General features: G+C 39.4%; 1 protein-coding gene and 2 pseudogenes across 1 annotated transcript; 1 reads left to right on the top strand and 2 right to left on the bottom strand.

Moving 5' to 3' along the window:
- LOC132842591 (uncharacterized) overlaps window positions 1-14,007 on the bottom strand; it is a 522,997-nt pseudogene that overhangs the window by 52,446 nt on the left and 456,544 nt on the right.
- On the bottom strand, window positions 485-2,696 carry LOC132842122 (uncharacterized; annotated as a pseudogene).
- LOC132842123 (uncharacterized) lies at window positions 3,138-4,444 on the top strand. The gene is made up of 3 exons (XM_060864792.1): window positions 3,138-3,160; window positions 3,324-3,808; window positions 3,919-4,444. The coding sequence occupies exons 1-3, from the start codon at window positions 3,138-3,140 to the stop codon at window positions 4,395-4,397; spliced, it is 987 nt and encodes a 328-aa protein (XP_060720775.1). The 3' UTR covers window positions 4,398-4,444.

Here is a 14,007-nt window from a genome sequence, read left to right on the forward strand (position 1 = left end):
TGGAGATTCATCTGAGAGTGTATAGTCCCTCTTACAATAGCTTAACAAGTGTTACAACAAAGTATTATTAGTGGAGATCGTTATTAATCCCCAAGGAGAAATCAGAAAGGTAGACAAAATGAATGAAATTACAGAAAGCGTTTATTCTGGCAAAGTGCAAACAAACAAATCCAAATTGTAAGGCAATTATTTTTTTTGTCAGAATCTTCTAGTAGATTTTTCTGGTACATTTGGGTTGGTACAGTGATAGAGGACCAATTTAACATCAATACCTACACTGAAAAAAATAATAAAAACACCATTTATACAACAACAACCATTTATAAGAGTTTAGTCTTTATAATTGTAAACCTGCAGAAGGAGGTGAAGTAAATGACTTTTATCATTTTAGAAATGTATCACTTAAGTAAACTACTGAGTACTAAATAATACACTTAAGTAAGAAATCTTTATTTTTTTTGTTAAATGCAAAGCTAATGGAAAAAGTTATACATTATAATGTGTATTAGAGAATAGTTTGAAATGCAGAATAAATTTGTCACTTTGCTGTTAAGACAGAGCATTAATACATACATATATATTAACATACACAAGAATATTACGTGTGTGTATAATATTTGTATTATAAATGTAATTAGAAAAAGCAAATTAATTAAAAGTGACAAAAATGAATGATATGATGCTCACATGATATTTATGATCACATGTGACAAGAAGCTTGAATACGAACACTGTGCTAATTACAGTGTAATGCACTTGTTTTATACTTTAGGAGCTTCATTGGATATAATTGTAGAGAAGAACTTTTGTTTATTCACTCAGGCGTAGGCTTCTTCATCTTCTTCTGTGAATCCACTTTTAACAGCTGCTTGAATGCTCTTTATCTCTTCTGGAGCAGCAGCAGGGAGAATGGCGAGTAACTCTTTATCAATCTTCTCCAGTCTTGCAAGACTCTTCTCTTCAAACTCCTTTTCGTTCTTGAGGACAAGGACTAAGATGGCTTTCTGAGCCACATCACAGGCGTTCCGTAACTGATCAACCTCAAACTGAAACTCTGGCTTTTCCTTGTCCATGACCATCAGTTTTCCCAGAGTGCTGACACGATCCATGAGGTGCTTGGTGGACACCTCAATGTAGGTTGTAGAGATCATATTGACAAGGCTGGCGATATTAGTGGCTTGAAAGGCTTGATTGTAGAGGAGATCTTTGGAGAAGAGCTTTGCGTTGTAGGAAAGTTTCTGTGTCTTCTCAGATGTGGATACAAAATCTTTAAGGGTTCTGCTCAGACTGATTTTCACAATGTTGGACACCATCTGAAAGAAGCGCACCATCTTCTCCCACTGCTCCTTCACTCTCCCCATGGCATCCATACCCTTAACCAACATTTGTATAGTGGTGTTAAAGTCTATCTCTTTTAACTCACACTTCCTCATGGTGATCAGGATTTCAGTCAGCTCCTTTTGGTCCTTCCTCATTTCCTCTAATCTGTTCTTTTAAATCTCTCTGGTCTTGTCCAGTTGAGCACGGCTCTGCTCTATGCGGAACCTGGCATTATCTGATGCCCTTTGTGAAGCTTTCACCTTCCCAGTGTTACTTTCTTCTTTATACATCATTGGTGATTTTGGAGCCAGAGCAGGAGACTTTGTGACAGATTTACTTTTGCTGTCAAAACTGCGAGCTGATTCATTCAGGTTTCTGATCAGTTTAATCAACTCATTTGTTTTGGCTTCTTCACATTTGTGTTCTGGTGTATACTTTGCTAGTTCTTCACAGATCTCGATGCCTTTGGTACAGATGTTTTGAGCTTCCTCTTTTGTTTTGCAGTTTGGGCTTTTTTTTAAACTCTTCCTGATTCGTTTGAACTGATCTGCCAGAAAATTTGTCTTTGTAGTTTTGTGTTTTTGATCATACAAATCTTTCCAGTTAATTGTGTTTTCAATCACAAACTCTTGAATTTTCTCTGTGCATTTCAGGATTACTGCAGATTTACTATAAATTTTATTTTCTTCAAAGCAATCAGCTTCAGGTTTTGGACTTTTAAACAGGTTTTTTTTAGAAACATTCTGTGTCTCACTTTTAGATAAAATGTACGTTATTCCATTAATAACAGTTGTGATGCCCCCAGTAATGCCTTCAACCAAATCCATTGCCATCATTTCCCATCCACTGGGCAGAGAATCCATTGCATTCTTATATGTTTCCTGGGCTTCATTCAGTTGCTTTTCCATGTCCTTAAATGCATTCGCTGAATCTTTAGCTTCTTGTTCTTTGTCTGTTTTTCTCAGCTCTGCTTCCTTCAGTTTGATCTTGATTTCCTCCAGCTCCTCTCCATAACAGTGCTCAGCATTTACACATGCTTCCAGCAGTTCTTGGATAATGTTGATGACATCAGTGAACCGTTTTTCTGTTGAATTGGCCAGCTCAAGACAGTCATCTGCAACAACACGAATGTTCTCCAGCTGGTCAGGGAGGTGAGCTTCAACAACCTCATCACTGCCTTGGAACAGGTTCTTCACAGCTGTCTTCATGTAATCAGGAACTGCCATGGTGTGGAGTCTAATCTGATCCATGTTCTTATGGGCCTCGTTGAAAGCCCACCAGCCTGAGTTACACACCTGCATGAGGCAGGCACGAAATGACTCTGGGTATTTGATGAAATTGAAGCCACCTTTAGGCCATCTCTCCCAGGAGTTCATCTTACAAACCTCACATAATAAGTGATTGTGGTGATCCAGAAGAGAAAGAACAGCAACAGAGTTAAACTTTCACACTCTGATTACAGATTTATCTTCAGGAAACCCTGTGACAAGGTAATCATGTTTCATGCTGCTTATATAGGTGCTGTGTTCTTTTTTCATCCAAACCTAAATTATAAAAATAAAATGACTGACATGAAGAAATAAAAAGAAAAACAGAACAATCTCATGTTTAAGACTCACAAAATAGTATTTTAGTATGAAAGACTAAACTTGTTTTTATTTATTATCCTTTTGATCTATAGAGGACTTTTATTAATAAAATCATTCTGTAACAGATGACAGATGATTAGAGACACTGAAGGAGATTTTTTATGATGATCTTATGATCAGGTTTAAGTTTTTCCTCTTTAACATGTTTACTTCCTGTTTCAGAGTAAGATGAATCAGCTTTCATCATTGGAGTGAGTTGAATTCCAGAATTAATAGAAATAAGTCATGACATTTAGTTCAATTTTAAAAGGAATTGCATAAAAATTATTCAAGAAAAACAAATATATAAATACAGTATTTTTTGTCTACAGCTTTTTGATTTTCTGTGTTGAACTGTTTTGTTTGTCTCTACAGTGTTGTGCTGAAGAACACAGCTGAAACTGTTCTCATTCCACTGAAAGGTGGGATCTCCTCCCTGAATGAAGTCTATAAGGCTCTTATTGAGGCAGATGTAGATCCTGTAACTGGGAATTGCTCCAACTACGACTACATCAGACAGCAGATAGTACAGGCTCATCAGCTCCTGAAGCAGTCAGAACAGGAAGCCAGTTCAGGGTTAAAGAGTCTGGATGAAAACTTATACAGACTGATACAAGAAGAGGGGAAACTCGAGCAGGAGATAAATGACACAATACTAACCTTAAACAACTTTAGAAAAGAGAAGGAATCAAATGAATATTTACTCAGAGTATCTCAGGGAGCTCTGGAGCAGATCAGGAGAAATCTGGATTCAGCAATAAACACACTTCAGGGTCAGGAGAAAAGGAAACGTGATGCTGAAATTGTCACAGGTGTTGGGGCAGGAGTGTTAGTTATACCTATCATTGGATGGATTGCAGGTAAGAATTACAGCATACAGATAAAAATAATGACATCTGAACTGTTTCATCATCATAACCTTCATGTGAGTGTCTGTTCTGACTCTATAGTTTGTTTCTTCACTGTTCAGGTCCTGCCATGATGATTGGTGGTGGAATTGAACTGGATCAAGCAAACAAAGCTGTCCAAGTGGCTCAAGAGGAGGTGAGCAAGTCTGAGAATGAAGTGAGAAAATATGAACTTAAAGTATCTCAGTACGTGTCTAAGATTTCCCAGACCGAACGTGACATCAGTCAGAAAGATGACCAGCTAAAGCAGATACGTGAAGGAATCCAGAAGGTGAAGAAGCAGAAACAGTCTGTAGCTGAGTTCCAGGAGAAAGTGAGAGGAGCTGTCAATCTTCTGGGTATCCTGAGTGGGGGGGTCCGTATGGCTGAACATCAGACTCGCAGATTCATCCTCCAGGAACCTGTGATGAAGGTGATGGAGGATGTGATGAAGGCCATAGAGCAGATCACAGGGAATGAGCTCCTCTATCGCAATGACCTGCCAAGACTCATCAATCAGATGAAGGAGAACAACCAACGACTTGCAGCCATCTGTGCCTAAGAGAACAGCTCAATATCACAATAACATGCTGTTTCGTTTGTTTTTAACAGAGATTTTCAGAGTTTTGTATAAAGTATTTGAAAAGAAATGTGATGTTCTGTTTCATATGCAAGTGCAATAAAAGCCACTATAGGTGAGTATTGCAGTAAAGTTTGCTAAATGAACTCAATCTGTAAGCTAAAAGAGAAATAAAGAGAAGTTAATCATGTTTCATGCTGCTTTTATTATGTGAAAGGTTTTAAACAGATTATATTAAACATGAATATAAACATTATTAAAAGGACTTTTCCAGATAGTGTTTATAAAATGTTTGTCCCAGACATTTGTCCCAGATGTCCTATTTGGCAGTGAAGTGTGTTTGTTTCACCTATTTCATGTTCATTATTTCATGCTTTATCCAGATAAACCTGATCCGTGTCTGAACAACTGTGACAGTATGACAGATAAGATGAGAGTTTACATTAATGCACATGTAGAATAATAAAAGTCATGGTTTGTGTATCGGTGAATACTAATGCAGTGCCAGTAGCTGGAAACCCATATTCACATGTAAACCTGAAGTGTGTTGTAGCATAAACTAAAAGTTTGTTTAATTATATCTAAAACCTATGATTCCTGGAACCACTGGGGAAAAAATGTCGCTCCCTCCCCCAACTTCCTTCTCGCTATCCCCCTTCCTTAACACCCTCCTTCAATCAACAACAACTATACTTAAGCACTGTTCACTGTCATATCCTTCATCATCTATATCTCACTTTCCACTTTCACTGATATTACTGCTAAGTATCTAACCGCGTGCTCCTCCAATTTCAGTGTGGCTATAGATCGATATATATATATATATACTTTATTGATCTCATGAGGGTGTTACAGCAGCTTAGTCAAGCTAGAACCTGCACACACAATATATGGTCTCAACAATATAAGTCTACACAAAAAACTTAAATATAGAATACAATAAGTTCCATAAAACCCAGTTGTAGATTTAACCCTATTTACATAGATTAAGCTTGCTTTCAGTAAGAGCGACTGGCATAACTACATTCAGTAATGTCCCTTGTAAACAACCTTGTAGATAATGATAATAATGAAAACTAGTTAATATAAATAGGTTATACAACACAAGGCTGTTTTCCCTCTAACTTGCTATACTGATATTTATGGCAAAATTGCAATTAATTAGCTAGCTACAATACAGTCATTTGAAATTAGGACATCTTATTAAATATTCAGTTCTTTATTAAGAAATGTCAACATGTCAATTTCTGATCATGTTTTAATTTGTATATGTAGCTGAAAGTGATGTAATTGCATATAAGCAACAAAACAAAATCACTTTCTTCACTTACTAAACAAAAGAAATCAAGAAAAATTTGTATTTGATCTGAGGAATAAGTTAGGACACTCTGTGCCCTTATACAGTAGTTTATCTTTCCCCCTTTGGCTGAACCTCAATGAGATGTTTCTTTTAACCATCAACTGGAAGAAAGTTTTTCCCACTCCTCAATGCAGAATTCTTTCAGCTGTGTGTATTTCAGGGGTTTCTTACATGCACAGCCTGTTTCATATCACCACACAGTATCTGGGCAGATGTTGGCAGATGTGTTAAATGTTCTCCACGTGTAAATGATTTTCAGACAGTGTTGAATGGCTGATTATAAATTGAATGAAAGTGCTTTTGAGATGTTTTTTATAAACCTTATCAGACTCATGAACATCAACAATTTTCTTTCTGAAGGCCTCAGAGAGCACTTTGGATCTCACCATGGTGAAACCTCTCACTTCACAATTAAGAGCAAACCAAGACTTCTTCAAAATGCTCTGTAACAGTGTTCTAATAATTTGCACCTGATATGATTCATCTGTAGGTCATTTAATATATTTTAAATACAAATAATTGTTGGCTGTCCTTAAACGTTTTTTTAATTACATTTACAGCATTTAGCAGACTTCCTTATCCAGAGGGACTTACATTTTATCTCATTTTTATACAACTGAGCAATTGAGGGTTAAGGGCCTTGCTCAGAGGCCCAGCAGTGGCAGTTTTGGTGGACGTAGGGATCGAACTTTCCGATATGTAGCCCAACACCTTAACCACTAGGCTACCACATCCTTAATTATATTATTACATAATTTAAAAGACTCATTTTAAAGACATTTCTTTGGTTTTATTTGTTTTGTTATATTACTTGTTAAAATGAAGATCCTAATTTTTTACATGACTGTACGTGCGTTGTTAGCCAGATTAAACCATATTATTTTACCTACTTCTGATTGTTTTATTGTTTTTACTCTCCCTATCTAACCACCTATGCAGAACAAACCCCTGAACAGCACTTTTCTTCATCTTCAGTGCTACCTGTAACTGTACTCACAGTTACACACAGCAAATAAAGTGCTGTGCTGCAAGATAATAATTGGGTCGATACCAACTTGTGAAGTGGAGGGGGATTCAGGTGTGACAAATTCACAATTCACACCACTGATGTTACAAAATAAATTATTTCTACATATATTTCAGTTGATCGTAGTATAAATATTGGAGGGTTGAAATTGCTAGTTCTATTATATATAATATCTCAAATAACACAAACACACACACACAAACACATGCACACACACACACACACACAAAGGATCCAGACAGCAGAAATGATCCTTCCGGAATCTCAGAGCTCACTGATAATACTAAAATAACAACTACATTAGACAGTAGATAATGTATAAGAACCTCCTCCATACACACACACACACACACACATTCTTTGAAACTATTACTGTATGTATTCATTTATATATATATATATATATATATATATATATATATATATATATATATATATATATATATAAATAATTTATTCATTATATATATATATTATATATATATATATATATATATATATATATATATATATATATATATATATACTGTATATATATATTACATGACTGTAGCCACTAAACCACAAGGCTCACATTGCACAATATTATTTTACTGTAAATGACTGAGCTCTTTAGGGGACTTTTTGTTAATAAAAGCATTCTGTAAGAGATAACAGATGGCTAAAGACAGTGAAGAACATTTACGCTTAGGTCAGAGGTTTTCCCCTACAACACTTTTACTTTCTGTTTCAGAGTAAGATGATTCAGCTTCCGTATGTAACGTAGACTCAGAGACAGGAGATGTGTGTGTGTGTGTGTGTGTATGGGGGGGGGGGGGGGGGGGGGGGGGGGGGGGGCTTAATGTATAAGAACCTCCTCCACACACACACACACACATTCTTTGAAACTTATTTATTATTTCTTAATTTTTATTATTATTATTATTCTTAACTTATTAAAGCAGGGGGGCACGGTGGCTTAGTGGTTAGCACGTTCGCCTCACACCTCCAGGGTCGGGGTTCGATTCCCGCCTCCGCCTTGTGTGTGTGGAGTTTGCATGTTCTCCCCGTGCCTTGGGGGTTTCCTCCGGGTACTCCGGTTTCCTCCCCCGGTCCAAAGACATGCATGATAGGTTGATTGGCATCTCTGGAAAATTGTCCCTAGTGTGTGATTTTGTGAGTGAATGGGTGTGTGTGTGCCCTGCGATGGGTTGGCACTCCGTCCAGGGTGTATCCTGCCTTGATGCCCGATGACGCCTGAGATAGGCACAGGCTCCCCGTGACCCGAGGTAGTTCGGATAAGCGGTAGAAGATGAATGAATGAATGAACTTATTAAAGCAGGAAATTCTGTGTGTTTGTCTCTCTCTCTCTCTCTCTCTCTCTCTCTCTTTCTCTCTCTTTCTCTCTGTCTCCACAGAGCTCTGCCAAATCTAAAAGTCTCTCCAACTGTGTATTGTTCAGGATGGTAAATTTTTAGAGACTCCACAAAGGCCTGCAGTTCACACTGACCATGTTCATGTTTGTCTTTGCATATTCCTCTTCTCTGATTGGCCCTGGCAATGCTGTAGGCCTCCCTGTCTACAGACCTAAAGTAGGAGAAGTTTTGTTAAAACCTTAAGATCTTAAGTTGCAGTGATTTTATTCATAGCTGTGTTAGCCTTAGCATCTGGGGGTACATGCTATTACAACAATTTAGATTAGATTAGAGTAGATTCAACTTTATTGTCATTGTGCAAGGTACATTTACAGAGCCAATGAAATGCAGTTAGCATCTAACCAGAAGTGCATACTGTAGATAGCTTATTTACAAGTGGCAGTGTAATAAATAAGGTTATGAGGTTATAAGGGTATATATAGTGTGGTTTCATACAAGTATGTTACAGTATGAAGTGACAGATATAGCTGTACAAAAGGAATGTCATTATACATATTATATATATATATATATATATATACATATATATATATATATATATATATATATATATATATATATATATATATATATAAACAGAATAAATATGGATGGACATACAGAAGTGTAATGATAGTTTTTGGGTGGTGCAAGGATGCATGATTTTAAAGTGGTGCAAAATAGTGCAAAACACAGAAGAAAAGTGACACTACAGTGGTGATTGTTAACACCATATCAGCTGTTCAGAGCAGAAACAGCCACGGGAAAGAAGCTATTTTCAGTCTGTTTGTTCTGTCTCTGATACAACGGTAGCATCTGCCCGATGGGAGAACTGTAAACAGTCTGTGGTTGGGGTGAGAAGGAACTTTGATGATGCCCCTCGCCCTTTGCAAACAGCATTTTTGAAAATGTCCTCCAAGGTGGGTAGTTTAATTCCAATTATTTTTTGGGCAGTTTTCACCACCCTCTGAAGGGTTTTACAGTCTGAAGCTGTGCAGCTGCTGTACCACACTGAGATGCAGCTTGTGAGGATACTCTCAATGGTACAGCAGTAAAAGTTCTTCAGTATCCTGTAGCACAGACGGAACTTTTTAAGTCTCCTCAGAAAATATAGGCACTGTTGTGCCTTTCTGATCAGGATGGAAGAGTTCAGAGACCAGGTGAGGTCCTCAGAGATGTGTATTCCAAAGAACTTAAAGCTGGGTACACGCTCAACGGCAGTTCCGTTGATGTGACTTGGAGGATGAGTGTGATTGCCAGCACGTCTGAAATCCACAATGACCTCCTTGGTCTTTTTGGTGTTAAGTTCCAGGCTATTGTCCTCACACCATGCTACTAGGTGCTGGATCTCCTCCCTGTAAGCCGTCTCGTCATTACCTTCAATCAGGCCTACCACTGTGGTGTCGTCTGCAAACTTTATAATGCTGTTTGAGGTATGGACAGGTATGCAGTCATGGGTGAAAAGGGAGTATAGTAGTGGAGACAATACACATCCCTGAGGAACCCCAGTGCTGACTGTGATCTGTTCGTAAGGAAGTCCAGAGTCCAATTGCAGAGTTGTGTGCTGATACCAAGTTGTTCCAGCTTCAGGGTTAGCTTGCAAGGGCTAACTGTACTAAAAGCTGAGCTGAAATCAACAAACAGCATCCTGGCATAGGTGTCAGGTTTATCCAAGTGAGTCAGGGCAGAATGAAGTACAGTGGAAATGGCTTCCTCAGTTGATCTATTTGAGTGATAGGCAAATTGGTAAGGGTCCAGGCGGCTTTAAGGGGGGTGAGGACCAGTCTTTCGAAGCACTTAGCGTGTGAGTGCAACGGGACAAAAGTCAGCCAGTTCTGTTGCAGTGAAGTGCTTTTGCACCGGCATGATGGTAGCAGACTTGAAGCAGGTGGGGACGATTGCCTGGGCCAAGGACAGATTAAAGATATCCTGGAAGACCTCGGCCAGTTGCTCCGCGCATGCTCTGAGTACACGACCAGGGATGCCATCAGGGCCAGCTGCTTTCCTTGCATTCACCCTTCCCAGGGTGGCGCACACTTCAGAGTGTAAGTTGCTGCTCACCTGGTAACGGCTCTGTTTTGAGGGCTCCATGTTCCCCTTTTCAAAGGGAGCTTAGAAGAGGTTGAGCTTGTTGGGGAGTGAGGCAGAACTGGTTGCAGGTGTTGCGTTGGGTGGTTTGTGGTCAGTGATAGCCTGTATTCCTTGCCACATACGTCGGGGGTCAGCAGAGTTGAAGTGCTCCTCAATCTGCTGTTTGTAAGCATGTTTGGCTTTGCAGATTCCCCTCCTCAGATCGGCTCTGGCGACGCTGTAGGCCCCCTGGTCTCCAGACCTGAAGGCGGTCCTGGTTCATCCATAGCTTCTGATTGGGGAACACTTTGATGTTTTTTAGCCTAGTCACTCGATCCACACAGCTATTGATGTGATCAAGGACAGCGTTGGTGTAGGTGTTGATGTTGGTGACGGAATCAGTCATGGCCTGTGAAGCCAATTCACTCCAGTCTGTGTGTGAGAACTGCTGCTGGAGAGAAGCATCAGCCCCATCCAGCCAAACTTTAACAGTCCTGATAGTGGGTTTCACACGTCTAATGACTGGAGAGTACTTGGGCAGTAGGAACAATGAGAGATGATCTGATTGTCCGAGGTGGAGGAGGGGTGTGACTCTGTAAGCATCGGCCACACTTGTATATACATGATCCAGAGTTTTTTGTCCCCTGGTGAAACAAGACATATTCTGATGGAATTTTGGCAGAACAGATCTTAAATTACAGTGATTAAAATCCCCAGCAACAATAACGGCTCCATCAGAATGCACTGTCTGCAGTTTGTTGATAGCAGAACTTAGTTCTTTCATGGCTATGCTAGCCTTAGCATCTGGGGGACATACACTGCTATCACAACAACGGATGTGAACTTACATGGTAAATAAAAGGGTCTACACTTAATGATCAGGTATTCAAGATCAGCAGAGCAGTGAGAAGAAACAGTGACAGAGACAGTGCACCATGTTTTCTTTACATAAATTGTTACAAACCCTTTTATTAATTGTCTAGGGAACAAGCATCATTAAAACACTGAACGTGTACTGGAAAAATAATTGGAAACCTTAAAGTCAACAATGCTTTTATTTATTTTGGTGAACCCATATCCAACTAATCCAAACAATTATTTACATATATTTACAAACTATATACATGCGTTAACCAAACCAAGAATAACTCACAAAAGAACGGGGACAAGAGAAAAGAACAAGACCGTGCCAAATCAAAGAAAGAAACAAAACATAACCAAAACATAACCTTACTAAACAGGAAACAAAACTTCTAATCTAACTCAACCGTCAATATTCACAAAGAAAACCCAACAATAAACAAAAGAAATATCTTCAGAGTCCAAGACACCCTAAATACACTACACTTACTAGAAACAAAAATACAAGGAGTGGCCCTTGTCACTAACCTAGTGTTCTATGCAGCAATTGATGGCTCAGTGTTGCACATGTATATCACCTGATGTCTTGCCTGGTCTTCATCTCTTTCCTCGTTTAGTACTGTCATTTGATCAACCAGATAACAGAATGGCAGGAAACACCAGAGAGACAAGACCAAAATGAGCCACGAAACACTGACTCATCAAAGAACACAGACTTAACTCACAAATTAATACAAGGATGTTACAGGGCAAAACAAGCACGCGAGTCAATCACCAAACAACCAAAAAATGTGGCATGCCGGAGAGCTCCCGCTTCCTGCACAGGTGTGCCTTTTAATCACCAGTAGGGCGCCCTCATTGGTCGTTACCGCGCGTTGTCGTCACCACGCGTCACGGTGATTGGCAGATACATATTGACCACACAGGTACCTGCATCGCCCTGCTAAAACAAAAGTTAAGACACAGAACGGACAAAGGGAAGAAAACAAAAACAAAATACCAATCCCAGAAACAAAAAATATGGGACGTAACCTAAATGCATAAGCCACCTCCTCTGTTCTTACCCGTGCATGCTGCATCTCTATCCGCCCTGAAAATCGTGTGCCCCTCGAGCTCCAGAACGCTGTTTCGGATGCCGGTGTTGAGCCAAGTTTCCGAGAAGACCATGATATTGCAGTCTGTAATCAGTCTCTGTGTGAGGGTCCAGATCCTGAGCTCATCCAGTTTGTTCATCAGGGACCGAACATTGGCTAGAAAAATACTTGGAAGCGCTGGTCGATATGGGTTTAGCTTTAACTTAGCCCAAAGCCCTCCACGTTTTCCCCGTCTCTGTTTTCGGTCTCTACTTCTCTATCAGCCCTGATGCTAAAGTGTGCTTCAGTTTCCAAGAAGATCATAATATTACAGTCAGTTATCAGTATCTGAGTGAGTGTATAAATTCTGATCTTGTCCAGTTTGTTCACCATGGACCACACATTGGCAAGTAAAACACTTGGTAGTGCTGGTCTGTGTAGTCTGTGGCCCTCAGAGTTTCCCCAATCTTTGTTTACAATCTCTGCACTGGCGTCAGACTCTTCTGTTCAAAACATAGAGCTCACTGTGTTGTGGCTTCCTTAGAACTGTTACATCATCATAACCTTCATGTGAGTGTTTGTTCTGACGCTTGTTTTTGTTTCTTCACTGTTCAGGTCCTGCCATGATGATAAGTGGGGCAGTTGAAATGGATCAGCAAACCTGTCCAAGTGGCTCAAGAGAAGTGAAGAATGTCTGAGAATGAGACAAGCTGAAGCAGATGTGTGAAGGAATCCATGTGAAGAAGCTGATAGAGTCTGTAGCTGAGTTTTAGGAGAAAATGTAAAGTCCACTCAAATATCTGGGGGTCCTGAGAAGTAAGGTAAGAGTCGCTGAACATCAGACTCGCAGATTCATCCTCCAGGAGCCTCTGATGAAGATGATGTAGGATGTGACGAAGGCGATAGAGTAGATCACAGGGGAATGAACCACTCTATGGCAATACCCTGCCAAGACTCATCGATCAGATAAAGGTGAACAACCAACGACTGGCAGCCATCTGTGACTGAGAGAACAAGTCTAAGTAGAACACCACAAGAACATGTTGGTTCTGCTGATTTAAACAGAGATTCACTCTATAATGGATATACTGCAGTGTGTCATTTGCAAAAGTATTAAAAGCCAATACACATGTGTGTAAAATAAATACACTAGGATGTTGCAAAAAACATTTGTTGCAAAAAGTTTGTTTAATAAAACCAATCTGTGTGTTAGGAGATAAATAAACCCTGTGACAAGGTAATTGTGCTCTATGTTGCTTTTTATGGGACTTTTTGTTAATAACAGTATTCTGTAAGAGATAACAGATAGCTACAGACAGCGAAGAATAATGTTTTTGATGATCTCATTCTTAGGTCAGAGGTTTTCCCCCTACACAGAAACACTTTTACTTTCTGTTTCAGAGTAAGGTGATTCAGCTTTCTAATGTAATGTAGAGTCGGAGACAGGAGATGTGAACTCCATAAGTGCTGTTTATTGAACACAGGTGGGGGGTGGGGGGATTGGCATACTCACACACACATACGCACACACACACACACACACACACACACACACAGAGGACCCAGACAGCAGAAATGATCCTTGTATGGAGAATGTCTGAGCTCACTTTCCTTCACTGGTAATACTAAAATAACTACATTAGACAGTAGATAATGTATAAAAAATTCCTCCACACACACACACACACACACACACATTCTTTGAAACTTTTATTTATTCATTATGTATGTGACATGATTGTAGCCACTAAAACACAGGCTCACATTGCTGTTTAAAACCAGGGAATTCTGAGCTGTATCTCTCTCT

This window comes from Tachysurus vachellii, chromosome 3 (assembly GCF_030014155.1).
Source record: "Tachysurus vachellii isolate PV-2020 chromosome 3, HZAU_Pvac_v1, whole genome shotgun sequence".
NCBI lineage: Eukaryota > Metazoa > Chordata > Actinopteri > Siluriformes > Bagridae > Tachysurus > Tachysurus vachellii.

Bases quoted from the DNA above. Each gene is read 5' to 3' on its own strand.
- LOC132842123 (XM_060864792.1), top strand. From the start codon at position 3,138: ATGAATCAGCTTTCATCATTGGA. The intron at 3,161-3,323 runs GTGAGTTGAATT...TTGTCTCTACAG, and splicing joins AATCAGCTTTCATCATTGGA to TGTTGTGCTGAAGAACACAG. The intron at 3,809-3,918 runs GTAAGAATTACA...TTCACTGTTCAG, and splicing joins TATCATTGGATGGATTGCAG to GTCCTGCCATGATGATTGGT.